At 46.9% G+C, this 26,746-nt stretch overlaps 12 protein-coding genes across 12 annotated transcripts; 1 reads left to right on the plus strand and 11 right to left on the minus strand.

Moving 5' to 3' along the window:
• Positions 1-290: 290 nt before the first annotated feature.
• Positions 291-4,928, minus strand: I302_103926 (uncharacterized protein; the record flags this gene model as incomplete). The annotated part of the gene is made up of 21 exons (XM_065869767.1): positions 291-449; positions 539-650; positions 724-875; positions 953-1,115; positions 1,188-1,310; positions 1,389-1,525; positions 1,587-1,743; positions 1,806-1,943; positions 2,008-2,055; positions 2,115-2,200; positions 2,272-2,397; positions 2,458-2,517; positions 2,583-2,769; positions 2,842-2,958; positions 3,039-3,338; positions 3,426-3,593; positions 3,653-3,885; positions 3,955-4,305; positions 4,434-4,522; positions 4,586-4,652; positions 4,797-4,928. The coding sequence occupies 21 exons, from the start codon at positions 4,926-4,928 to the stop codon at positions 291-293; spliced, it is 3,105 nt and encodes a 1,034-aa protein (XP_065725839.1).
• A 302-nt stretch (positions 4,929-5,230) lies between these two features.
• On the plus strand, positions 5,231-6,853 carry I302_103927 (uncharacterized protein; the record flags this gene model as incomplete). Its single annotated transcript, XM_019189291.1, has 1 exon — positions 5,231-6,853. The coding sequence occupies one exon, from the start codon at positions 5,231-5,233 to the stop codon at positions 6,851-6,853; it is 1,623 nt and encodes a 540-aa protein (XP_019048853.1).
• A 173-nt stretch (positions 6,854-7,026) lies between these two features.
• On the minus strand, positions 7,027-8,001 carry I302_103928 (pyridoxal 5'-phosphate synthase, glutaminase subunit Pdx2; the record flags this gene model as incomplete). The annotated part of the gene is made up of 4 exons (XM_019189292.1): positions 7,027-7,349; positions 7,455-7,759; positions 7,832-7,874; positions 7,950-8,001. 4 exons carry the CDS (start codon positions 7,999-8,001, stop codon positions 7,027-7,029), a joined length of 723 nt encoding a protein of 240 aa, XP_019048854.1.
• A 471-nt stretch (positions 8,002-8,472) lies between these two features.
• Positions 8,473-9,687, minus strand: I302_103929 (uncharacterized protein; the record flags this gene model as incomplete). The annotated part of the gene is made up of 6 exons (XM_019189293.1): positions 8,473-8,509; positions 8,580-8,773; positions 8,887-8,945; positions 9,019-9,116; positions 9,263-9,622; positions 9,677-9,687. The coding sequence occupies 6 exons, from the start codon at positions 9,685-9,687 to the stop codon at positions 8,473-8,475; spliced, it is 759 nt and encodes a 252-aa protein (XP_019048855.1).
• A 286-nt stretch (positions 9,688-9,973) lies between these two features.
• Positions 9,974-10,766, minus strand: I302_103930 (uncharacterized protein; the record flags this gene model as incomplete). Its single annotated transcript, XM_019189294.1, has 3 exons — positions 9,974-10,173; positions 10,221-10,570; positions 10,636-10,766. The coding sequence occupies 3 exons, from the start codon at positions 10,764-10,766 to the stop codon at positions 9,974-9,976; spliced, it is 681 nt and encodes a 226-aa protein (XP_019048856.1).
• Positions 10,767-11,726: 960 nt separating this feature from the next.
• Positions 11,727-12,335, minus strand: I302_103931 (uncharacterized protein; the record flags this gene model as incomplete). The annotated part of the gene is made up of 3 exons (XM_019189295.1): positions 11,727-12,049; positions 12,118-12,158; positions 12,214-12,335. 3 exons carry the CDS (start codon positions 12,333-12,335, stop codon positions 11,727-11,729), a joined length of 486 nt encoding a protein of 161 aa, XP_019048857.1.
• A 1,898-nt stretch (positions 12,336-14,233) lies between these two features.
• Positions 14,234-14,791, minus strand: I302_103932 (uncharacterized protein; the record flags this gene model as incomplete). The annotated part of the gene is made up of 2 exons (XM_019189297.1): positions 14,234-14,627; positions 14,694-14,791. 2 exons carry the CDS (start codon positions 14,789-14,791, stop codon positions 14,234-14,236), a joined length of 492 nt encoding a protein of 163 aa, XP_019048859.1.
• A 336-nt stretch (positions 14,792-15,127) lies between these two features.
• Positions 15,128-16,679, minus strand: I302_103933 (uncharacterized protein; the record flags this gene model as incomplete). The annotated part of the gene is made up of 5 exons (XM_019189298.1): positions 15,128-15,537; positions 15,610-15,734; positions 15,800-15,879; positions 15,981-16,189; positions 16,274-16,679. The coding sequence occupies 5 exons, from the start codon at positions 16,677-16,679 to the stop codon at positions 15,128-15,130; spliced, it is 1,230 nt and encodes a 409-aa protein (XP_019048860.1).
• Positions 16,680-17,161: 482 nt separating this feature from the next.
• I302_103934 (uncharacterized protein) lies at positions 17,162-17,761 on the minus strand (the record flags this gene model as incomplete). The annotated part of the gene is made up of 1 exon (XM_019189299.1): positions 17,162-17,761. The coding sequence occupies one exon, from the start codon at positions 17,759-17,761 to the stop codon at positions 17,162-17,164; it is 600 nt and encodes a 199-aa protein (XP_019048861.1).
• Positions 17,762-18,369: 608 nt separating this feature from the next.
• On the minus strand, positions 18,370-20,197 carry I302_103935 (uncharacterized protein; the record flags this gene model as incomplete). The annotated part of the gene is made up of 5 exons (XM_019189300.1): positions 18,370-18,495; positions 18,602-19,247; positions 19,342-19,664; positions 19,737-19,909; positions 20,023-20,197. The coding sequence occupies 5 exons, from the start codon at positions 20,195-20,197 to the stop codon at positions 18,370-18,372; spliced, it is 1,443 nt and encodes a 480-aa protein (XP_019048862.1).
• Positions 20,198-20,628: 431 nt separating this feature from the next.
• Positions 20,629-21,915, minus strand: I302_103936 (uncharacterized protein; the record flags this gene model as incomplete). The annotated part of the gene is made up of 8 exons (XM_065869768.1): positions 20,629-20,758; positions 20,898-20,920; positions 21,014-21,052; positions 21,125-21,187; positions 21,291-21,347; positions 21,452-21,499; positions 21,621-21,668; positions 21,715-21,915. 8 exons carry the CDS (start codon positions 21,913-21,915, stop codon positions 20,629-20,631), a joined length of 609 nt encoding a protein of 202 aa, XP_065725840.1.
• A 1,424-nt stretch (positions 21,916-23,339) lies between these two features.
• Positions 23,340-25,379, minus strand: I302_103937 (uncharacterized protein; the record flags this gene model as incomplete). Its single annotated transcript, XM_019189302.1, has 4 exons — positions 23,340-23,969; positions 24,033-24,761; positions 24,825-25,222; positions 25,304-25,379. 4 exons carry the CDS (start codon positions 25,377-25,379, stop codon positions 23,340-23,342), a joined length of 1,833 nt encoding a protein of 610 aa, XP_019048864.1.
• Positions 25,380-26,746: the final 1,367 nt, after the last annotated feature.

Raw genomic sequence — 26,746 nt, forward strand, 5'->3', positions numbered from 1 at the left:
TTGGACCCCTAACCCTGAATGGCAAAAGCGAAGGATCTGGTAAGATCCACCTACTCACTGAAAAGGCAAACACCTCAAGCACGTTTGAATTACATGAGATACATGCGACATATCAGATCTCTTCACAAATGACAAGTAACCCTCCAACGTGCTCCAATAAGACAAGACACCGTATCATACGAATACACCTTCACTACATCCTAAACAACATCTCTTCCGCCTCTGCTCGCGGACCCTTCATCTAGCCTCATGCTTGACCTCCATCTACCATCTAATTCTGGTGCCATTTCCTACTTCTTAGCTTTCGGCTTAGCCTTAGCCTTAGCGGCACTAGCCCCCTTCGGTTTAACAGCCTTGATCAACTTATCTTTACTAACATCGTTGACTTCGTCGTCTTCATCGTCATTTTCACCTTTATCCGAAGGTTCGTCAGGAACAGGCTCGTCTTCCTACAAATCGTAGTGATAGCCAATTCAGTCAGCGAATCGATACTGGGGACACTTGAACATGGGTTCCAATACTCAGCACTCAGACCCACCTCGAATACATCTTCATTATCAGGTGCAGGTCCCATATCTGCGATTTTCTTCTTTGAAGCTGCGAACATGTCTCCCTTGTGGAATGCGATGGGATGATCCGACTTGTTATACCTATTGCACATCCATGTATCAGCTCTCGTCCACAAACGCGTAGACAATGTGGATATCGAATGATGTCACTCACTGCCTCGTAAATGCACTCTTGGTAGCACTCGGCATCTTCTTACTGATCAAACTCTCAGACATAGTGTCAACACCCAACTCAACCAGCGCATCCCAATCGTCTTTCCCAAGGTAATATTCATCCATATACTCGATCGTTTCGTCCACAGCATCCTGAACTCACCAATTCGTGATCAGTACTATTCTCTTTCGGCGACTGGAGACATTCAGTTGAATAGACAATCACTCACCGTCCCTCGCTGCACAAGCGGCAATACAATCTTGCTAGCCAACATAGGCATATACTGCTCTCTGATCTCGCTTCTCCCACCTGACACTTTAAGTCGCATTCGGATTTGGATGTCGGTAAGTTGCCTTCCAAGTTTACCCTGTTTCGAGTTTTGTCCAAGCCATCTGCACAACATACTCGGTCAGCCATAAGAATTGATATTACCCAGAGGGGTATAACAGAGGAGCGATACGTACTGAGGGAAAGCAGGACCCCAACCACCCGAACCATTTGATCTTCCTGGACCGTAGATCAGCGAGGCGGGTTTCACAGTAGATTGTACAGCGTGGAAAGGCAACAATGACCAATGTTGTTCCGACCTGTGACACAGTCCATGTCAATCAGCTATTCTGGAATTGCGCGAGAACAACATTCATAGCTGATGCAAAGACACTCACCCGTGTATCATCCTGTCTACCAAATCACCATCCGATATCGAATCCGCCGCTTTACTAACCAATTCAAGATGTTTCAGATTCTGTTCGGCCCCACTCAGGTTGTTCGTCAACGCAGGTTGAGTTTTCAAATAATGTTCCTATATCGATTTTCTGGTCAGCCACATGGATTCGAAACCTTCACACAGCTGCACGACCCACCTGTATAAACAGCGGTACAAAGCTGAAATCATGGAAATACAATTCCATCCGATCATTCAACGTCTCCTTACTGTTCTTCGAGAAGGCGTAAGGTCCAGTGAGTTTGTCGGTGATAGTGAAGGGAGTCATGATAGTATTCTTCTCGTTGACTTTGACTCTGCAAGTAAACTCAACATCAGCTGGATCGTCCCTGTCATCCTGAGAGCTGATACAACTCACAATTCTTTACCCTCATCAAAGTCCATCTGATCTTTGCTCAGTTTGAACGTCGAAAGCATGTTCAACACCTGTCGTATATCTGAGTTCACCCCTTTCACAAGTTCGTCGACGACATTTGCAGGGATCTTGAGCTTTTCTCTAGAAAGGTTCAGATAATGAAGTCAGTCGCTGTGTCCCAGCGCGCTCGCCCGCTCCAACTCACTTGAACAGGATAGACATGATCCTCGATCTGATCTCAGCGGGCTGAGGTCTATTCAGACAGATAGTCAGCACTCTTTCAACTGCTCGATAGTAAGTAGGATTACATACCGCCTGAAAGTCATGTTAAAAGTAGTAGTGTGTAAAGGTTTCATCTTCTGCAATGATCGATCATTACAAATCAAGATCATGGGGATCTGTTCATCGTATCGGATGGCTATTAGCCAAAGTCCAAACGCTTCACATTCACTGAGCTAACGACACTTACCCTAGTCTTCTTGATTAGGACGTTCAGCGCACCCACACCACCTCGATCACCAGCCGACATACCGTCCACTTCATCCATGATCAAACATGATTTGGAGTCAACTCGGACATCAGCAACGGATGTGCTCTACAGTCCAACCGAAATTAGCTGGTACACTCATATACAAGGTTGATGATGGCCACCCACCTGCATTCCTTTCCCCTGAAAAAACCCATCTAAAGAAGTATTATCTATATTCGTGGAATTCTGAAACCAAATCATTACTGTCAGCTCACTGTTGTACAATCTCATTGGAACAATCACCAGCTCACCTCGACAAGCTTCTTACTCCTCGCATCACTTGCGTTCAACTCAATGGGGTTGTATCCAGCTTCCTTAGCCATCAAGTGCGCAGAAGTGGTTTTGCCAATACCGGGCGGACCAGATATGAGCACAGCTCGGTAGATACCCATCCCCTCTTTACCCGGCTTCTTGAATCCTGATTCATAGTTCTTTTGCCTAAATTTAACCCAGACAAACATTTAATCATCACAGATCAGATCATCCAAGATAGGAGAAGGAATCGCTTACCAGTCCTTCAACCATGTACCCAATCTTTCCACGACGGTCTTATTACCGCATATCTCCTTGAGATTCTGAGGAGCATATTTGGTGGTCCACAACTGAGCAGAGATAGGTGTGGTTTTCCTAACATAGCAAGATCGCCAAATCAGCTTCCGGCCAATACCTCATCATAGATGGGGTGCAAAACAAATGCGGCAGCTCACTTAGCAGCAATACCCGTTCCCTCCAAAGCCCTCTCTTTCCTCTTCCGTTCCTTCTCATCCTCCTTCTCCCTCTTCTCCATCTCCAAAGCTTGCGCCTGAATCTTCTTCTCCTCCGCCTGTCTGGCTTTCACCTGCTTCTCATCCAGCTGTCCACCCTTCCTCGACCTTATAAATTCGAAGAACTCATCTTCCGTCATAGTAGGTATCTTCTTCGCTTCGATAATCTTCAATTTCGACGCTCCTGCATTTTCACCCACTACGACGAAGGATGTTTTCCCGGAAGGTGCACCTGTCACTTTACTATTTCCCCAGATCCATATGCACAATATCAGCTAGATGTTCTGCTGCGAGCACGAGAGATCGAGATGGTGCAGCTTGTAAACTCACCCAGACAACCTCTTGACCAATTCCTGAGCATCCTCCCTACCCAGACTCTCCATCTCACCGGTAAACACAAATGTCAAACCAGCCAAACAATCAGGTTCGCCCTCTGGGATGTCTCTCGATCCTGGATTCTTAGGCCCGGCAGCTCGAGCAGCAGCGGCAGCTCTCCAGCTGAATATTATACAATAATCAGTTGATCTTACTCGAATATCTGGTTACACGGCGCTCACTTGTTATTAGCAGGTTTCTTCCCTTCCGCTTTCACTTCTTTCGGCTCGTCTACCTCTTTCTTCGCTGTGTTGGGTGTAGGGGCAGGAGCAGCAGGTTTAGCTGGAGTAGGTTTCTTCGCAGCAGGAGCTTTGGGTTTGGCTTTACCCTTCCCATTCTTCGGTTTCTCATCTTCATCATCATCATCGATAAAATCGTCCGAATGGGAATCTTCGCTCTCGTCTACGTCCATGGGCTACAGACACACCCATATAAGCTTTTGTTGCGCTTTTTGGTATTCATGAGCGGGAAAGTGGAAGCTTACCGAAACAGACTTCTCTTTCTTCGCTTTCACCGGTGCCTTCGCTTTAGCTTTCGGTTTGGGCTTCTCATCCTCGCTCTCACTCTCACTATCACTATCGACGTAAGAGGGTTTCTTCCCGTTGGATCTACTCAATCCACCACCCAGAGACTGCCTCTTCTTAGCTGGTTTGACATCTTCCGCTTTTTCCTCCTCTTCGTCCGAGTCGACCACGATCTTTCGTTTGCTTGATGCGGCGGGAGCGGGTTTGGCCTTTGGAGTAGGTGGTTTCGCCTTGGGTGGAGGAGCAGATTTGGGAACGGGGGTATTGGAATCGGAATCGGAATCGGATGAATCGAGGATGATAGGTTTTTTCTGATACGCAGAGCAATACAGTGTCAGCACATAGCTCAGAGAGCCGAGTCCTGGAGACAGACGGACTACATGCCGGATTTAGGTTCTATCAAGTAATATGCTTGAAGTTAAGGGAATGCAACACTCACAGATGAAGATGCCGAAGAGAAGTGCTTTGAAGTACTAGCTTTCGCAGCTGGTTTCTGTCCTACCACCTCATCTTCCTCATCGGAATCATCTATCACACACAGATGCACTTCTTCAGCTCATCAGATCAATAATCCTGCAAGAGCTGACCTACCGATGGTGATGGGTTTCTTACCCGTGCCATTACCAATTGATGTTGTTCCACTCGATTTCTGTGCACCCTGGTCAAATGTCTATTAGCTTTGTATCGGATAAGACCAACCGTGGGCAAGAAGCTCACTCCTGAGCCAAACTACAATGACATGGACGATGTTAGCGATCCTGCGTTACAAGTTATGAGCAGCATTGGCAGAGAACAGACTCACAAACCCCCTTATATCCCTTCCAGCAGGTTTCTCATCCTTCTTGACGGGTTTCTTCTTCTCCTGACTCTTTTTGGGAGAGTATTCTTCCGAGTCTGCCTTTTTAGCTGTCTTCTTGGGAGTGGAAGAGGGCATGGTGGGCTGAGCTGTATGCGTCGGAGTGAGATGCGAAGAGTAAGAATAGGGAGTATATAGGAAATGAGGAATTGAAATGACGCGCGATCCCACTCAACCAGTTGATTACATTACGATCGAACATATGATGACGCGACTTTTAACGATTTGTTGATTTTCATACTGCCCTTCTTTTCACTTCTACCTACTCTTTCAACGTTCTCTTCCGACTATAACATTGATCCGAACCTCTGTACCACCGGCCAGGGCTTGAAGTGCTCCTTCTCTCTCCTCTCTGCATCTGTCCCGTATCGACTCCCGTTATGCCGCCCCGTCCCACCAAGAGAGCTCGACCCTCCTCGCCCTCTCGTTCTCTCTCACCCGACCCCGAGCCCTCAGCCTCACACCTCGTCTCATTCCTAACAGGCTACGCAGACCATCACTCCTCAGCCTCGTCCTCAGGGGACGAAGGCTTTGATGTCCCATCCGACGAAGATGAGGACGAAGACCCAGATATAGACGAGGAGGAAGATCCCGATGGTACACCAACCAAAAGAGCCAAGACAGGGTTGATAGGAACCTCAACACCCAGTAGGAAGGGCACACCACGTAAGCGCAAGGGTTCTCAGACACCTGGAAGGGGGAACACACCGAAGAAGACACCCAATAAGAGGAAATATGATCCATTGGAGATACTGGAGAAGCACGAAGAGGAAGGTATAATCAGAGTATCCAAATCTGATAAATACCTGGCATACCAATCTCGCACATCCAGAACATCCGGTAATTCCTATTCATCTTTGGCCAAACCATTATCCCAGAAACAGTATGATTCGTATACTGCGTTATCATCAAAGGCTAGAGAGAGGATAAGGCCGCCTGAAGAGTTTGAAGAGCGGTATGATCAGTGGGAGTTAGAGTTGGACGAAGGGTTCAACCTCCTCTTTTACGGATTCGGATCGAAACGAAATACCTTGAACCGATATGTAGAGAAAAGGTTGAGTAAAAGAGGAGAAGTAGTCGTGGTCAATGGGCATTTTCCACAAATGGGCATAAGGGAGGTCTTAAACTCGATAGAAGATAATCTATCTGTTCCACAGAATATCAAACTTCCTTCGTCTATTCTCAACAACTCCACCACTATCGAGAGATCAGCACATAGGATATACTCGTACTTCCTTCCTCCATTATCGATCCCACCGTCGAAAAAGAAAGATTATCCCACATCGAAGAATAACCTATATCTAATAATACATAATTTAGATTCAACATCGCTCAGAAAACCCATCTCCCTCTCAATCCTATCCCTACTCGCCTCGTCCCCCCGAATACACCTCATAGCAACGTTCGATCATCTCCACACGCCCCTCCTATTTTCACCATCTCTCACTAATACTCCACCGCACACATACGAAGAGGGAGGATGGAACGGGGAAATCCCAATAGAAAGAGGGTTCAATTGGCTATATCACAACATTACAACCTACGCTCCATACACCGTAGAACTATCCTACCTCAAATTATCAGCGTCCACCCACCTATCTCTATCAGGCGGTTCATCAAATACAACCGGGATATCCGAAGAAGGTGCTCTCCAAATCCTCAAATCCGTTCCCCCAATGGCAGCGAGGCTCCTCAAGTTGCTATTGACCAAACAATTATCCAACTTGCCGCCCGATGCAGCCCATCATATTGCCTATCCACCTAATCAGGTCTCACCGGTCTTTGCGGTGGATAATGATATATTACAGTCGTTGGCGAAGGAGAAGTTCATAGCGAGGGAGGAAGAGCGGTATGATGCGTTGATAGGGGAGTATAGGGATCATGGGCTGGTGGTGGAAGCCGGTCTGGATGCTGAGGGAAGGACGGGAAGATGGGTGTGGGTACCGTTGGGTAAGGCTGCTATTGAGAGGGTTTTGGAGACTATGAAGGAGGTTGAGGTGTAGCTTCATTTGTGGTTTGTTGTACATGTATTAGATCATACTCGAATAGCATGGATGCACAAGAAGGAAATGCATTGCAAAAATATCTATGGGTAGAAGTATCTTCTATGTCTGGTACATACAACAATTATCGTCTATAATGATGATCGATGATCGATTCAGATGTGCAAATGCTATTACCTCCCCAAAACACACTTCTCAACCCAAAACTCATGTACCCTCACATCCCCACTCAACTCAGGATGAAACGACGTGACCATCTTCCTGCCCTTCTTCAACCACACTTTCCCCAGATCATCTACATTCGGTTCACCAAGCGGCGAATCCAACGGTGGTGGAGGAGGTAAGAATTGCTCGGGCAGTTGAGCAACCACTTCGACTTGACTTTCGGGCGATAACGAGTGAACAGCGGGAGCTCGGATGAATATAGCGTTGAATGGTTTGGAGGGGTTTGAGAGGGAGGGGATGGTAAGCGGAGCTTCGAATGATTCGAGTTGGGCTGTGATGTACAAGTTAGAGATTGTTACATATGTGATATGGCGACAACGAGCTGAAGAGAGATGACACTGGGATAGGAGGGATCGAGGCAGATACTCGTACTCACTTCCATACAAATTCCTCCAAACTTTCATCCCCCCAATCCCCTCCCAACCTTTGACCATCTTCTTCCTCCCCCCTCCAATCCCATCGACATCAGCCATCAGAATCATACCCGCACAGGTGCCCCAAACAGCCTTCTGGGGATCACGAGCAAACTCAATCAGCGCCTCTAGTAGTCCGGGGGTATGCGAGGCTATCGAAGAGATCACCGTGGATTCTCCTCCGGGGATGACTAGAGCTTGGCATTGCTGTAGTTCGGGGAGGGTGCGGATGGGGATGGCTTTGATGGTGTGGTTTTGGGGACGCAGTCTATTCAAACAGTATCAATATCATCCACTCTAACGAAGACAAGACAATAGGAATGGAGAGTTCGATGCTTACTTTTGGAGGTAATGTATATGCTCTATGAAAGCACCTTGCAGAGCTATCGCAAATCCATCAGTCAAGTGAAAGCGAGAAGCGGCGAGGACTAGATCGATCGATGAGAAATAAGACATACCAAGCACTCCTATCACTATGGTCTCTGGCAGTTCTATGGGCTGTATGGTCATCCTTTCTATCTCTGACGCTGGTCTGGAGTTGACTGGTTGTTGTAAAATCGAAAAGAAAGTGATAAGAAAGGAAGATGAAAGATAACGAGATTCAACTTTTTTCTGCTATTGAGTCAGATTCGGTTATCTCGCCTTACTAACACAAGTCATCACATCCCATCTTGCCACCCATACTTATACTGGATGCAACATCTCATTCGAGTATTATACATTGCTTGGGCGATGCAATGAGTATCTTATGATGATATCTGAACCCTTCACTGCGAGGATGGTCTTGCTGCATTGACTGAACAGTAATGTATATATGATCGAAGAAGGGATATAGATTCTTCGAGTTGTTCCACACCTCCTCTTTTCAAGCAGCCATTAACGTATGGCCCATCCAAAACTCAATGCTCCATGCTATATACATGTTTTGCTCGTACGACATCCCTCTACATCCAACCCAACATGCCATGCAATTTCCTGCACCTATAATCCAATCGTATCCACTTTCCAAAGATCGTCCCTATTGCCCAAACAGTCAATATTCAGCCTAGGCTCCTTGTCATAGAGAGAGATAGGAAAGGTCAGCTCACCCAATCCAGCAGATCACTTCCACCGCAACACCCTTTCCAGCTTTCTTGATCTCCTCACTTGACGCTACCAGTTTTCCTACCCCACAAGCGTGCTCTTTCCCTTCCGCATGTATAGCTACTATCTCATCTTTCGGCAGACCATCTGGTAGTTTACCTCCTGCCGATAATAGTCCAGGGGCCATCATGTTCGCGCCCTGTACTCATTCATATCAGCTGATAGGTCTCTCAAAGGGAACAGGGCTATGCTTCAAAGGTGATCCAATGTAGCAGAGGGTTCGAATAAGTTTGTCGTGAAGAGATGACTCACAGCAAGCAAGAATTTGATGGCTCCTCTGTCTATCTGAACGTGGGGTAACATATCTGGGTCTGCATGTTGATTCTCGTCAGTCATCGACGTTACCATAGTCTTCGAATAGCTGGCAGTCAGAAGACGACTCACATTTATGCAATAATTTTAGAGTAGGTACGAAAGGTCCGTCGAAATGCTGGAAGAATAAGGGGACAGTCTGCACAGTGAATATACTAATTCTATCATGACTGCATACCCCGGAACGATCAGCTTCCACATCTTATCATACAATCGTTCATTTATGGGATTTGACGTAACGAAAGACCACAACTTGCAAGGCATAGATAACAGGTGATAACGCACAACGAAGGGACATAGAGATCGCACAACATACCACTTAGTCAACCCCAGCGCCTCCTTCTTAGGCCAAATCTCATCAATCACACTCAAGTTAGCCTCCCCCTCCCCACCCTCATTATCCTCCTTATCCTTCTCCTCCTTATCTTTCCCCTTCCCACCCTTGCCCTTGCCCTTCCCTCCCTTCTTCCCACCCTTCTTACCTCCCCCGCTCTCCTCTTCCGGCTCGGGCGCAGGAGCAGAAGAAGCCTCAATTTCTACGGGTGCAGCAGCAGATGGGTCTCGGTAGGCTGGTTGGGTTAGGAATGGGATCTGGGTGAGGAGGGAGGATCGGATATTACGTTGGACGGATGATTTCAGGGAGGTTGAGGAGGAGACATCCTCTTTGGGGTTGAACCTGCGAACACTGAGTTAGCTATGCGCTCAGTTCGCCTGAAATGGGGAGACGTACTTTTTGAACATGCTGCTGATGTACTCAATTGGTGCTGATATGCGTAGAATATTACAGAAGTGCAGTAGCAACTTCGCAAAACTGATTAAATCCGGTTCATTTGTGTAGTTGTTGGTCTTTACCGATGACGTTCAAACATTTTGCCCAAACCTTGAATGTGGCACCTCAAGCAGCCTAAAATCCGTTAGTTTTTGGCAATGGACATCCGCAGAAAAGACAAGAACACATAGCCTATGAGGTTTTATTTGGATACATTTCAACTTAGCATAGCCACGGAGCAGTCGTTATTCACTACTATCATTCCCAGTCACTATCAAAGTTGATGAAAGCATTCTCCCAACCCGAGGAGTGCCTGAGCGACCATCCGAACTCCTCCTGCCAATCAGGTCGCTGAAAGATGAAGCTTCGATCAACCAGTATAGGTTGACCACTTGTCTGACACATGTCCTTGATCTGCCCTTTCCACGCGGTCTTGAGCTTTGGCAGCTCATAATCGACTGTTTCCTCAAGCTGTTATAATTGGTTCTTTGCAGTATCATCTTACCCAAAATCCTGTCGTCAAGCTTCGAAGCCACACCTAAAACCTCCCAGACTTTCGAGTCTGCCATGGCTGCCTCGGATAAGCGTTGTCGAACCTTGTCGGTATACTCTCGCTTACATTCATACTGATGACATAGCTTGAGGACTGTGTACAGGTCTGATATGGTGGATGATGGTAACATGGGGATTGGAGTAATGAGGATGGATAGGAAACCCTCGAGTGCGTTCGACGTACAATCGATGTCGATGGGATCTGGGTTGAGCCCTGGTTTATGTGTTTCGGAGTCCGCCTGAACGTCACCATCTACGGCGGGTTGTGGGATCACCAACATAGATGCGAGTATTTCGCTGACACTGTGAAGGTTCCACTCTCTCAGCGACCCCCAGGTCATATTGCGTGAAGAGTAGTTGAGGCTTACTTGTACTTCAGAAGAGTCTTTTTATCCAGCCTGAACAAAGCTCCCTGGTTTGAGCTGAAAGTGACATCACCCTTACTGAAGATAGGGTGGGAAGAAGTCCCGTCTTTGGATGGATCGTTGTTGGTTGACATAATGGACCACAGGACAGTTTGTTCGAGAGGATCGACAGTGCTGTTACAGGAGACTTGATAGTGCAGCGCTAGTAATACATACGAAGAACGAGCGATGAATCGTGGGAATACATCTCCGTTTGCTGTAGGTTGCACCAAGAGGTATCAATGAGAATTATTGCCTCAGTCGACTGCGACGTCATTTCGTGGACGATTGTTTTTATATTTTGGTAGCTCCATAATGAGACACAAGGATTGATGACTACGCACTCATACGTCTGCATTCTCTAGATTGAAAGGTAAAACAGCCTTCGCTAAATGCTGGGTGAAAGGGAACCCCAGCTTTCGGGAGGTGCGCTCGTTGTCTTGACTCATTCTTAGAGATCGGTTAGACTCGCCGGGTGATATCGAATGGACTGTCTGTATGCGACGATGATCAGATATGAAAATGTGGAACAAAAAGAGAGGAGTGAAAAGACGACGCGACTGAATCAGCTTGTCCATGACAGGTTTGTGGAATTTGGGTTCGTATTTCAGACTACACTTCTGGAGTCGTATCTGACTGGCATAGGCCCTAGAGACACGATCTTTCAAGGACTGCATATCACATGAAATCCTTCCGGTCCTTGAAGTCGTCAAGGAGGATCCACTGTATCTCTCAAGGAACCTTAATCAAACTGGCCGAAACTACTGGGTAGAGCATTCAATCATCTTCGTTCGGCCCGGTTGCATTGGAAGATTGGTGATCGATCTGCTTCCTGGAAAAGACATTAGTCAGATCATCGTCACCGGAGAGGACACAGTGTTCATTGCTCACTCTTCATCTTCACCGTCAAAATGCACATCTTCTCTCGCTTCAAACTTTTTACCGACCTCTCCCCAGGAATATCCGTAAGGCCAGCAGTCTTCTACCACAGTCGGATTGTCCAATGCGGCTCTCAACAGTCGCCATTGCCAAGAAGGAGGAAGTTCGTCCATACTTTAAGCATTTCTTCCTCTATGCCTTTTCCTGCCCCTGGTGAAGGTGGCAGGTGTCATTCTCTCTAATGCTGCTCTATCCATATGTCTGTCTCTCCTCTCCGCAGGCCAAAAAAGCAGCTCCCAAGGGTCTTCGACGCTGAGGTCATACATTCTTTGTCTGAATCTCTTCAAAATGCACTGATCGATGCCCCACTTCTCACAAGCCGAGAGCAGAGCTTCAGTATGGTCAAAATTCGTTTCGAGCTTCTTGGGTTGCAAAGAAGTGATATGGTTGAGGAGAATCTCAAGTAAGGTGCTGCTGAGATCAACGTCTATGGGACTCGCTATAGAACCCATCAGTCCTACTCTGACAGCCAGTCGTCTTAAGTATTCCAAGGAAGTTATTACATACCTTTGAGGGGAAGAACCTCCAGCATGTCAGAAATGACAAAACTTAGAGCAAAGTCAGCCGAGGCATCAGATACTGTTCACATCGACTAGAGCTCACCTTTTCTGAGAGATTCGTTGTTGGCATACCCCAAATAGGAAGCCGTCCTCCGATCTGAACCATATATCACCGACACAGAAATGTTCGTGAATACGCCCTTTAGGGAGAGGGAGTGGCGGCATATTGAAATTGTCGACCAGAGGTGATTAGCTTGTTGCACACGAAGAAGTACAAAAGGACTATGGCAAAAAGCATTGTTTAAGACCTTCCATGAGAAGGTTGGTAAGACTATCACATGTGATCAAACGATCATAAGTGTGGCGTCATTCCGATTGCGACGAGCTGATAGGGTTGTAAAGCAGTTTGACCGCGTCTTGTATGATCACGCTTGCATGCAGAATTTCTGTGGGAAATGAATTGCTAAACACCTTGAGGGGATAACAGCGCATACTGAATTACCATCTACATCACTTCAAGACTAAGTTACCAAGTGGAGCGCAAAATTGCTGTCAGCATTTAGCCCTGTCATGAAGTATGAGGGAACGGGAACACATACCTGTCAGAGGCAAAGCCATCACAAATTCTTGCCCAATCGTCGACAAAAGTCAACGCAACTATTTCGGTGGGTCCCCATGCGTTGGTCTTATACTCCCTTCCCTTCTTTGAGACGGGGGTGACTCAAGCCAAACGGTCAGCAGTGGCTCTCTCAGCTTTGAGAGCCAAATTGTATAACCTTCCTTGCCGTGCCCATGAAAGCTCCGACATTCGAATTACAAAGACCCCATCATACTTGTCTTCTGGTTCTCTTCCTCGTGAAAAGCTTTCCAGGGTCATTCTCTTGAGGGCCATTACGCCAAGCTTCCTATCATCCAGCTTGGAAGCCAAAGCAAGCAATCGCCAAAGTTTGCCCACGCTCTCCCCTTCAAGTCTTTCTCTCACCAATCCGACGTGTTCCTCTGTGCATTCGAATCTGTCACACAGGTGAAGGAGCTTGGCAGTATCGGCGAAAGATGTCGGGGGGAGAAGGGGAATGTCCGCACCCAGGAAGGCGAGGAAGTACCCAGTAAGAGTTGAGTCTGCATCGATCTCGAATGTGTTCCCCCTTCTCATGAGTTCCGAGTGCGAGATGTCTTCTCCCGTCCACCTCCCATGCTGGTTTGGGAAGGGCGAGCATGTTCTTGAAGACTTGGCTATTCCAAGATATCGCCCACTTTATCAGCATTCCGACGCACAGGACGAAGCGGATCTGTGATGTACTTCCCACGAGCCAGACGCTCGCACTTTGCTGCGAAGTGGGCTTTGTCATTTGCCACTATGACGATGTCCCCAGCGGTGAAAGACGGATGAAATACTGGTTCTTGAGCTACTGTGTCGGTCATCCTACCAGGATAATGATTGAGGATGATAATCGCAAATATAATTATACGATGGTGAGAACAGCAGCCTCAGAATTGCAAATGATCTTTTTCACCATAAATGCCCAGAAATCACAGAGTCTGACCGCTTGGTCGCACTTCGCTCCTCACTCTTGTCTCTATGTTGTAAGACACGATCTTTTGGCGTTGAGTAGCGTACTTGTCCAAGGCCTAGATTGGAGTTCAAAATAAGCCCAGAAAATGACCAAAGGTTTTCGTACTTGGACCTCGTCAGTGTGGCCTGCTGTCCCTTTCGATGTTTGCGACCAACCGGGCACGAAAAAGAGGTACATGATGCATATGAATATATTCGATCAACTAATCATCGCCAAGCTAGAAATGGTGTCTCGTGAGGATTCCCAGATGCTGTATGACATACATCGTCCGCTTTGCGCCCCTGTCGAATATCTGGGATCAAACTCTTTTAGCAAATGGCATATCTCCTCGGACACACGCAGGCTGTCATGTCACTCACTCGATTACCATTATTTCGGATTGAATCTCTGAGACACCCCATCCCAATCACCAGTCACCTCGAATTGATACAACCTGGGTCCGTATTGCGTAACTCCATTGACGGGGACAAAAGCCATGCGAAGGATCTCCAATTGCCAGGACTCCGGTAATTTCCCTAGCGCGCGCCAAAGAGGCATGAACACCCCCTTTCATGAGCTTTCGTAGGCGTTCTGAGCCATAAATGACTGAGGGGACATTCTTCTGAGAGCTTCGCGAGCCATGGGTATGTCGTGTCTTTTACCTGACCATATGAGGAGTTGCCACTGGCAATCCTCAATTTGCATCAACAGCCGATCTCGCACCAGGGATTCAATGTTCTTGTCAACATCGTATTTATCGCATAATTCCAAAAGGTCTAAAGTTTGTCGGAATGCGCAGGAAGGAATGGGTGGTTTGGACACGTTCACCAGGTTCAGGAACAGGTCGATGACGTCTGAGTGATAGTCTAGGTCAATTGGGTCGATCAAACCAAGTAGATCTTTGGGGTAGGAAGATGTGTTGGAGGAAGGAGGCGGAAGATCAAACAGGCTGGCGAAGAAGGTACTGGCATTGCACATCATCCTTAGTATTAGACCGGATACGGCTGCCCGGAGCTCCATTTCGACTCACCTTGATCTGACCAGGCGCCATGAGTCGGCCATGAGGATTATCATGTCTAGGGAACGAAGCTGGATATCTCCTTGGTTGTGGTACGGATGGATGGCCATTTTGAGGATTGGGAGCAAGAAGTTCAGTGGAATTTTGCACAAGTACAAGATACACTGCGTATGGATCACGATACAAGAGCTAGGTGTCACAGACTGAGGCTTATGGGTATCATTGATGAGATTTGAGGGAAGGGAAGAAGAAAGAAGAAACAGGAAAGAGGAAAGAGGAAAGAACGAATGAATCGATATCCCAGAGAGGAATCACTGGCATATGAGAAACAAAAATCTGAGCATCGCACGGACCCCTCTCGAGCACGGATCACTCATGTGTCTCATCAAACATGAATATGACAACAGTGAACCCAATAATGGCATATGCCCTAAATACCTACATGTCTACTGATAACCCAATTGCGAGCCACATAGCTCCCTCACGGACTTCCTATGGATCTGACCATCAACAATGATTTTGACTGTCTCATCTTCCCATATCCGCCTGTATTCAGCTCCTCGGACCGAAGGGAACATCTGTTCCCAGATCTCTGCATAGCCTGGTTTCGCTCCAATCCCATTAAAATGCAGTGCTACAGGTATATTACCCGTTCTTATGTCCTTAGCATACAATCGAGAAGAGGGCAAGTCCGAAGGTGATATCGTGAATGGGTATTGGTATTTATCCCATGGGGATATCTGGTCGGCAGAGGAAAGGAGGGAAAGGGAATTGGTCAAGTGCTCGGCGCACCAGAACATTGATAGGGTGTTATCGACCGTCAAGTCCCCTTGGGATAGATGAATATTGAAGACGCCTGTACGTGATTCAACATGAGTACTTGGATCCAGCCATATATAAGATTGTTGGAATGAAAGAGCAAGCTCACCTTGGTCCGGCTGATAAGGGTATTCCCCACCCATCAATGTATCATTGAGTTTCCTAAATAGACCTCTCATCTCCGACACACTTCCCAGCACTAGACCACTGTTCGCATGAATGGGTAATCTGGATCTGTTGCGTTCACCATCAGCTCCATGTTGAAAGATCTCTGATCGAAGGAAGATTCAACAACATACTGAGAATCCCTCAAGATGTCCCTGTCCGATTTGAACAGATCAATTGGCATTGGACTGGGAGGAATATTTAAGCAAGCGGACTAAGACAAGGTTGTAATAAGTATATCGAAAGAAACTTCCCTCACAGCCAAGTAGAGGTGGAAGGGGAAGCAGATACTCTTGGGATGTTGTCCCCACTCACCGAGTTGGCTTCATTAGGATAACAATTGAAACTTCCCGCCGTTATCGGTCTCCCCTGTTGACCTTCCGGTATCAGGCTGTATCGCGAAATGAGGACAGAAGGTGATAGTTGCAGTATAATATCTATAGCGTCTACCAGGAGTATAAGGTCCTGAGGGAATATCCCGAGTTGCTGTAAGAGGCGACTTGACGAAAGGATAGACGACAGACCTGTTTAAGTTGATTAAGCATGATTAAGCGTCATTTCCACATATCGTAACATCACTCCGACAAAAATAAAGATAGTTCACTCACTTGTGACCTTTGGTTTATGCGTATCAAACTCATCTTCCGCATCTACATCCCAGTTGTACAGCGTCACTCTATACCCATTCACGACTGCTGGGAAAAGCGATCTACAAAAATCCGCATTTTTCTTTGCCCGCTGTTCGCCAATGGGCATGAACACCTGAACCTTCCTAGGTGCGTTGAAGGCATAATCAACCCATTGCTCGTGCTGCTGTATATGCTTCCGAGATCTTGCAGGTATCTGCCAGACGAAGTAATACAGGATCAACAGCGCTAAACAGGAATAGAACAATCGACGAAGTTGTGGTCGAGATAGGGGTATTGAGCTTTGTCGGATAGTCAAGGTATGATGCGGTAGGTATTTCCGTTGCCACCGCGATAGGACCGAATCCATTTTATGGCGAGTGTTCATTTTGGATTGCTATGAACGATTACGACTACTTTTGCTGATCATTCTTTGTCAAGGGACAGGTGAGTCCCAAGTTAGTAACAACGCCTGATCAAAGGAACAGGACAAACACCGCCGGAGGGAAGTGCTAAGGCACGACCTAGTACGTACATAAATACAGTCCATTCATACCTCTACGCGCGAGAAAAGCCCAACTTACCATGGGCACCGCGCGAAGAGTCTTCAGCCCTTGCAGAAAGAGAAGAGGAATGTGGATGTTTACATTACTAAGCTTCCCCATTCAAAGGGGTGACCATGCTAACCTTGGGCGAATCTTGTCAGGAAGATATCGATGACAATGCTAGATCCCTGCTACGAACGATACTAGTTTTGCATTGAGACCTCTTCACAAACCCCATCTCCACGAACAAAACAGAGAATTTGATATTACAAAAACGTACTGAAAGAAAACATGGGTGTTCTACTGATAGTGAACTCCATCGGATCTACCACTCATCCTCTTCAAACCTCCTCGCAATCTCATGCCAATCGCCCTTAAAAGGAAGTACAGTCTCTCTGGTGACCTGTGGATGATAAGAGGTATGCCAGTTCCTCCTCCTGCTCTTCCATCTGCTCGCCCTTATCCTCGTTACAGTTGCATCGGTCGTTTGATCGTCCAGCACTAGATCCCATATCTTGCATCTCCATTCTATCCGTAGCCTGTTCATGCTCCTGCGCAGATTCGAGGCATGGAAAATACCATTTTCATTCTCACCTTTTACAAAGATATCTCTGCTCATGGACCTCAAAGCCTCGGCACCTAGTTGGCGATCAATTCGGTCGGAAGCCACGATTAGCGTTTCCCATGGCATTGTCTTTGAGCTGTCCATCAAACTGCTCTTCAACATCTTCACCACGTGCTCCGAGCAATCGAACTTGTCGTACAGGGACAGCAACGTTCTGGTCTCTTCCAACGTCATAGGAAGCAGGAAATGATTAGGCGAGATGTGGGTGAGGAATATATCCAAGATCTTGGAAGAAACATCGCACTGAATCGCGGTTTCCCTATCGGTGGAATGCGTGCCGGGTTGCGGGAGGAGCAGCATATCTCGAAAAACGGAGCTTTCGGTGTATATATGACTTGTAGCCTCTTCAGTGCCCTCATAAAAGGGCGTGGGTGGGGTGGAGCGGATGCGTGAGCTCGAACTCACCTTTCACTTGCAAGTCTCTGTCCATAAGCTCTAAAGTATAGACCTTCATTGGAAATGAAGAGTACATCTCCGTACTGGTGGTATGGATGATATTCTCTCTGCTGTGCGGACGAACCATCTTGACACGCTGACATACTGAATACTGAACAAAGAGGTGATTGGTCAATTCCTTCGATGAAATGTTAGACGTCAGGTGATGGCTTATACACTTCAGATAAGAAGACGAGATCCAGCAGCTGTGAAGAAGAAGGTTGGTATCTCAAGAAAGAGTATGCAAGTCACCCTCACTGATGCCCCACGAGGCTGAGGTACGTATTCCGATCTCAAAATACATACATGTTCTCTTTCAATCGACAAAGAAGATCTAGATACAGTAAAAATAGTGAGAGAGTCGAGATGTACAGAATATATAGGAGGAGGGGGGAGGTGTAAAGAGGGAAGGGTTCCGTTGGGTAAATGCCCTTCAAATGCCCTTCCATTGGGTAGATTAGGCCGTGTGATCTCTATTTCGTCTTCTTAGCCTTGGATGACTTTTTACCCTTAGGCTGTTTCTTCCTCCTCTCCTGACATCTAGGACATATCCAATTCCCTTCAGGTGTTTTATCGAGGTTGAGACAAGCGAGGTGGAACTGTGGAAGTTCAGGCTGGTCAGTAAGTCTCTTTGGGAAAGCGTAGCAAGGGAGATGAAGTGAGAGTAGTATGCGGGGAAGCACGTAATGGGCAGAACAAACTCACCCATTCAATCTCACAATCATCATCGTCGCAACCAATCATCTCCCCATAACTGACCTGCCCACAGAAACAATAGACCTTCGAATCCACCTCATCATTCACCGCGAAATTATCGTGGTCGACCGTCTTCACATCATAAGCCGCATTGGCACTAGTACTATTCGTCGAGGTCTTCTTCTTAGCTCCTCCAGAGGTATTGGACTTGACAGCAGATGAGACTCTGGATAATGAGGCCGGAGGTTGATTATACTCTTCATCGATGGGATCATCACTATCATCCTGTTCGTCGTGAGATCGTTTTGTCCCTGCCGAGACTTTCGTTTTACTTCCATTCTTATTATTACCATTGTTGGACGGAGTCGCATTCCCACTTTTACTTCCACTACCTCCCATATCTAATCCCAAACCACCGTCTTTCCTATCCATCAACGAGTCGCTGGAAGCAGTGACTTGCATGCCCACTCCGCCCTTTCTAGATGGGAGGGGATGTTCATCTCTTGATTCGTCGTCTGATCCATCATCTTGTTCTGCCTTTCTTGCTCTACTGGCCGCAGCAGCCAGTTGACGGGCTGTCCGAGGTTCAGAGGGTTTACCAGTGAATGCCGAGGTGGAAGCGATGGAGTCGGTGGGTGATTGAGCTCGATTGACACTGTATCCAATGCGCCAATATTAGCTTTTTACCCAATCGAGGTGTCCGCAGGCGCCCGAGAGTGAATGATGAAAACAAAGCGAGATGGACTCACGGCTTCCTCTTTTTAGCAGGTTTCTTCTTCTCCTTCTCCCCACCCACACTAGACGTCTCATCGTCATCTTTATTGCCCAACTGATGTATTCTACCCTTCTTCTTCTTGGTGGGGGTATCTCCAATCCTACCCTCGTTGGATGGTCCGGCATCTTTCCCTGTACCTCTGAACGGTGAGTTGGCAGCTCTCTGAAGTCTTCGGGAATTCACGACGGGCTGAGCGAATGGTAAGGTGAGTGTCTGGGTGTAAGGTGAGGGAGGAGATGGGTTTAGCAGAGTGGAGGAGGCGAGGAGATTGGATAAGTGTTTCTGATGGGCCATTATCTGATATACATAGGTGTGATCAGCTCGTGGTCTCGCAGAAGAGCCATTCTTCAACATCATAGCTGGACTTACACCATCGCATGCTCCTCCAGCTACTCTGATCTTATCGTCCCCTCCCAGCTTGTACCTGGCAGCTTCCTCCGCTATTTCCTGCAAGAGCTCAAATCGCTGCTCAGGCTTGATATTGGGATCCTGGATCCAATTGATGAGTGTGTATAGCTTCTTCTCGAGGCTGAGCAGAGTTGCTAGAGTGGATGCGTCAGTGGTCACTCATATAAGATATGTACCAAGCGGAAGAAGATGTCCGACTTCACCGAGTGGAGGGTGAAAGTGGTAGAAATGGGTAATCTGGACTCACAATACAGCACAGCACCCAGTTCATTCAAGTCGCTGTAAACTCTAGTAAGCTCTGGTGGGATCTGATCGAGCGTGTCCATTATATCCTGGATGACCAAGATGTCTTGAGCGTCGTTGGCTGTTGGTGGAGGGGGTGAAGGCGAGGGCGGCGCGATGACCGGCATTTTGGGAGGCATCGTGGACGGAGTTTCGATTCAGTGTTTGTAATTCTGTCGATGCGATGAAGGTGCTGACTGTGTGCTCTGGGTGTGTTGGAGGACTATACCTTTTTGATTGGTGGAATGACAATTGGAGACAGGAGAGAGAAGAGGAAGGGAGAAATGAAGGATCAACACAACCTTGAGAAGCGGCAAGTTACCGGATGTCCCACCACGTACATTTTACGTAAACTCTCAACTCCTGACGTGGATTAATGTTCTCAAAGCCCCTGAGGGGAAGTGATAGTGGTAACAGAAGGAGAGCGAGAGAGTGAGAACCAGGAGATAAGATAAAGAAAAGCGATTGAGATGGGGATGGACTGAACTGTTGTACAAGATACAGATGAATTCATGCCTGCTTTTTCCAACTTTGCTAGATACAATGGCGAAAAAAAAAAACATATTCTCGACTATGTCATGACTCCTCGATAACCCCAAGGCATACCCATGCCCATACCATATCCACCCATCCCAGTACCCATCCCACCCATCATACCTCCAGGCATCGCTCCCATTCCCATCCCGTAATCGCCGAAGAGACTATCGTGTGTACAACCGAGAAGGTCAGATCATACCTGTGTGAGCCAATGGCATAGCCGGAGAATCGAGGGAAGAGATCGGAAGGGGTCGGTGATGAGGGGGATGGTGGTGATATCGGAAATACGAGACTGTCGCTTACCCGCCTGGTGGATACCTTGGCATCTAGGTGTACCAAGGCGTACGATACATCAGCTGTTGAATCCAGGGTGAGAACCAGGTAGATGAAGTATAGTGATAGGGGAAAGGGATACCAACTCCGTATGCTCCCGAACCGAGACCACCGCCTAACATGCCCTGTGTTGTTGGGTTAGCTTAGACATTCTCGAACTGACGAGAAGTTGAGGGTGGCGGAGCGAGCGAACTTACATAACTACCCATACCGCCCATTCCGCCCATCATCATAGGATTCATCATGCCCATACCGCCCATCTGTGAGTAATGCAAGAAGAGTCAGCTTATCCATTCGTCCGTGAGACAATCAAGTTAACAAGTTGGGGAAACGATAAGGTCAGGTTAACAAGACGAAGCGAACCATATGGTTCATCATTCCCATGCCACCCATGCCCATACCTCCCATACCCATTCCGCCCTACAAGGTGACAAGAAGGAGTGATCAGCATTCGCAGTAGACTGAGTTCAAGAAATTGGAAGTGGCAGGGATCAAAAGCTCGAAAGAGAAAGAGAAGATCTCACCATCATCATCGGATCCATCATACCCATTCCGCCCAACCCCATCCCTCCCTACGTCCCGGAGTCACTCCACATATCAGCGTCACATTCTGTCATACCCACCGGAATATGAGGCGAGAGCGAGAGATCAAAGCGACAAGGTTGCAGAATCAAGAGCAGAAACAATACTCACCATCATAGGGTTCATCCCCATCCCCATCCCACCCATACCCATACCATCCTAAGACAGATTTAACATTCTCTCGACCCCCATATCTCACACTCACCATCATAGGATTCATCATTCCCATACCTCCCATCCCCATCCCACCCATTCCGCCATTCTGCAAGGTAGAGTAATAGATGGTATATGGATCGTGGGTGTATGTCGGGCCATGGGCAATATAATTGTATTGGTCCGCCAGTGATTTTTTGATAGAGTAGTTGATAATGTCAGCTTTCGTTCGGACTTTGGAGTATGAGTTCATGCTGGTGGGGGTGGGTCAGGACTATATATATGGATTGACTAAGTATAGTGAGGGAGTTGTGTTAGAAAGTGAGAGAGAGATGAAGAGGATGAGAATAGACTTGTAAAGATGCTATGGTATACCACTTGACAACACCCGACGCGTCGTATCACCAAGATTGAACATTACATGACTCAGACGAAGTGAAGAAGTAGTACGTAGTACGTAGCACGCAACGCCACTCTCTGAGCATATGAAACGCAGCAGAGCGAGAAAAAGCACATACCATCATCATCATACTACTCATAGGATCCATCTTGCTGTGTTTTCAAGTTATTTAAACCCCAGTGGTAGGAAGGAGTAGTATCGATCCAATGTTATAATGTATAATGTCGTATCGATAATATCTTCGAGCTATGTTCGTGTATATATATGCAAACAAGCAATCTAACTTGATCCGGTCGACTTGGGATGTCCTTCGAATCGTTTCGTATATATGACGTTGGTGCTATGATCCGTCGTCAATTTCTTCTCAGAGATAGAACAAGAATGATATGATCAATGGTAAAGAGGTAAGAGGTCAAGGCGAGGCGATCTGTGTTGTGCACTTTGCTTTATATAGTGTAGTGGTGTGTAGTTGTGTGTGTGTGTGTTTGATGGTTGATACGAAATTAAGAAGGAACCCTTTTTTTCTCTCTCTTGACCTGCTGGTTATATATCCGTACAGTGATGGAATAAGATAGGAAAAGGGTCAGGTTGACAGAGTAAAGTACAAAGAAGCTTCCTGCGTGGAAATCTACGATGCCTCTCTTTGTCATTATTCGCCGTCCAGCCTGCTCTGCGAGAAGCATCTGACATCATTCCCATAGCCTTAGCTTAGCACAGAAACAAAGGAGTGGTATGACCTCAACGAGTCGAGGAGGTTTGACAACTTCCTTTGATTGGAGGACAAGGTCAATGTCACTTTAGATCAACTCCACGAATGTAAAGAGAAGTCCTTTTGCAAGTTTCAGTCATCCGGAAGAGGAGAGTTGAATATTTTAGTAAATTTTACCATAGACCCTCTGCTATACTCTCAAGTAGGTTACTCGGTCACACAATCAACAGCCCAGTACTCCATTGATCCTGAGGTTGCACTCTTGAGGTTGCATTGTGTCAACTTTGGAACTGAGTTGTATGCCCCTAACGAATGACACCCGCTCCAACACCAAAGATAAAATCACATGTACATATTATATTCATACCATTTCTTTCTCTCATGTATGTCATTTATAAGTCACAAGAAAAACGAAAATAAAGATGCCATGTGTCTCATGTTTGATGCTATGATGCCAAATGACCAAATTACAAAAGAAGTCACTCGTGTATCGTGATTGAAAGTCGTAAAAGCAGAATGAAGATCATAAATAAGGGACGTTGTGAATCACCTTGTCTCCCCTCCCCACCTAATCATATCTCGGTATAAGAGGACTCGACCATTCGCTCCTTGATATCCACTGATTCCCATCCAAAGGGGTAGGCATCGAATACACCACACCATCAGGCGTATATACCATCTGCCCATCCACGTTGGCATGCTGTCCCATCACCGTTGATCCGGTATTCAGACCCAATCCTATCATCTGATTATTAGTGGGTACCGCAGAAGCTGAAGCTGAAGGGAATTTCCATTGAGCGTCAATATTGCTGTTGTTGGGATAATACGTGAATCCTGGTGGACCGGCATTGGCGAATTGAGCAGGTTCAGGAATGACGTGTGTAGGAGACCATCCCATTTGTGTGGGGTAGTACATCCCCTGTCCTGGGATTTGCGGTACGGTACTGGAAGAGGGATATTGATATGCGCTAGATGGGTAGGCTGCCTGAGGACTATTGTTGGCATCGTACATCGTTACGTCGTCGAATGCGTAGGGGGTAGTCTGGGCGGGATGAACAGGGTAAGAAGTCGAGGCGTAAGGGTTGTTCTGAATAGGATAGGAATATTGGTTGGGCTCTTGATATCGTAGAATGGCTTTTCGAGGGGCACCGTCTACACCGGGATGAGGTTCGGCAGCGAGAGAGTAGAACATCAAGTGCTAGTTGACAGTACAGTATGATCAGCTACTGCTTGAGAATATAAATCAGTAAAGAGAGCTCACCTCGGGAGGGACAAGATGCGGTTGAGGCTGACATTCGTACGGAGCTAACAACGCTCTACCACCATCCCATTCTGCTTGTCCAGCTGGGAACATCGGTACATCCACTGCGGCTGGTGATACATTGGTCGAGATATGACCCGAGGGCGTAGGAAAAGCGTGTCCGACTGATCCTCTCCTTCCGTAATCTTGGTTCTCTTGCACCATCCTTCCATTCTGTCGACTGAGTGAGCTGGATCGAACAGTTGAACCGAAATTCTGCTGGGTGGGCGTTGCTCGCGCTCGAACCGCTGAGAGAGTAGGTTGGAGGTGTTGAGTGGATTGCAATGGTTGGGTGAAAGCGGCTTTACGAGTGGGCATACGAAGATGTTCGTATATAGCAGCCGAAGAAGTTGGATCATTCATATAAGCTTCAACAGCAGACCTCTTCCTTGCATGTTCGTAGCCTGCTGGGAAAGCGTAAGAGCCAGTTTGAGCGGGAGGAAGCGCTCGAGGAGAAGCGGATCGTGCACGATAGGTCGAGACAGATGGAAGCTCGATAGCTGGTGTGGTGACTGTCGTCGCAGGGTACGGTACTTTACCTGAAGATAGTTGGCGGATATGTCGACCAATCGCACTTGAAGGTGCTCGAGAAGTCATAAATCCATCTAACAGATTCTTCCATCTTGTGTATTCTTCGACAGGTACACCAAGCTGATAGTTGAGTCCAATAAGAAATTCGGTTTCCATTTTCTGTACAATGGAAGTGTAAGCTTGGCACCTCGCACGAACAAGAGAGAAAGATGGATCACTCACATTGATCTCTGGTAATGTCATTCCAGCCAACTCTGCCCAAGTAGCATTCGTGTATGTATTATCATCCAGATATTTGTTCCCCAACATCAATCCAGCAATAAAAGGTCTCTGCTCGCTTCCCGGTGTCGAATAGAACTTATTCTTCATCTTCAACCTGTATACGTAGAGAAGTGCTATTATCGCCACGCTGTGCGACACTGATGTTACGCTAAGCATGCGCGAAACGAACTTGCTGAAATCGGCAGAAGGATGGACCATGAGTGTTGATATGCGTGAGGATGAGGAGTGAGTGACCTCGAAGGGATCGTTGGGTATGGGAGAATGGGATAAAGGGGAGGAAGGAGGTTGTTGAGTTGGTGGAGCGAAGTCGCCATACCACAGCCATACTACCATTTGAGCTGAACAAGTAAAACGTCAGCTTATCCCTTGGCATGGAACCATTAAATGGTAGAAGGAGGGAGGAAGGAAACAATACTCACCGACATAAGTCGCCAAAGGCGTTTGAAAAGCCGACTGCGAGGCTACTGTACCAGCTTTAGCCATATGCATATCCATCTTGCTCTTCTTCCTTGATGGTGATACCGTTGGCGAAAGAGGAGGAGTGACGAGAGTGGGTGATACTGGTCTTTTACCCAGTTTCTTTGCTGACGCTGGTCGATACTGCTCGTTGTTGAGGTAACGCTGGTGATGTTGAGGTGGCAACCCGTGAAAGAGAGCGTCAGAGGGTGATTCGAGTACTGTCTCTTGCTCACTTATCGATCCGTCGTTTGTTGATGATTGATCAAAATGTAACGTCGGAGGAGTCGAGGGAAGAGTCAAACGTGAAGAGGAAGGGAAAGAGGTTTGATAGTCGACACACATATCAGGAGAGACGAGAAGTTTGGTATCCCAATGATAAATTTGAGGAGATAAGACAAAGTATGCCGATGAGCTGGAAGCCTTGAGCTATTTATCGTTGATCAAGTTGACAGGTGGCAAGGTTTGACTAATAATCTCGCTAATGCTGATGATGATGTTCTGACCCCAGAATGAATCTGGAAGAGCCGGCGAATCGGACTAAGAATTGTTGAGATGTATATTTCGAAATGGGAAGTGGAACTGGAATATCGATGCTGCTGATGATGAGGTTGAGTGATGGGGTATTCTCGATATCAAAGGATGATGTATAATAACCTCGGAGGAATGCTAGTTGGATATTATGTCACCTCGACACCCGACGTATGGTATAGTCGTAGGTCCTACGTTGCAACCTTTTATCTGGGGATGAAGAGCAAGTAGTCGACTCGAAGAGGGAAGCGTTGAGTGGTAGGAGTAGCTGTTTCATGATGAGTCAGTCAGTATACGTTGTCTAGTTATCTTTGATATGGGTGTATGTATGATGAGATATGATAATGAATTGATGGTGATAGTGTAAGATGATACGTGTAAGATTCATCAAACAGTCAAATATCATGCCGAGATGACTGAAATGACGAATCGTTGAAAAGGTATTGAGATGAGTGGGTGGCAAAAAGATTGAATGATTTGAATTGGATTATGTACTCCTTCCCTCCCCGTCGGATAATTGATCCATCTCAAAGTTTCATCCTCCTCACTCGTACTTCTCTCTCGCTCATTCCCATTCTCATTCCCACTCAATCACCAACGATAACGACACCGTACAAATAAATGAATGGGGAACATCGATCAAGAGGAACACAGGTTTGGTATTACATATCACAGCTCAAAACCGAAAACTCTACTCACCTACAATTTATCCTGTACGTATACTGATCAAGTATAGTACGACTCTCGAGTTGCTCGTACTTCCAGCTTTCCTGTAGAATTGAGTTTGATGACTGCGGTTGAGAGTCGAGTTGCGACGTATATAGCTGTGCTTGGTCGATGATGACGATGAACAGTATGTATCCCAGAATGGGTAA

The sequence above is a fragment of the Kwoniella bestiolae genome, chromosome 2, assembly GCF_000512585.2.
Source record: "Kwoniella bestiolae CBS 10118 chromosome 2, complete sequence".
NCBI classification, from domain to species: Eukaryota; Fungi; Basidiomycota; class Tremellomycetes; order Tremellales; family Cryptococcaceae; genus Kwoniella; species Kwoniella bestiolae.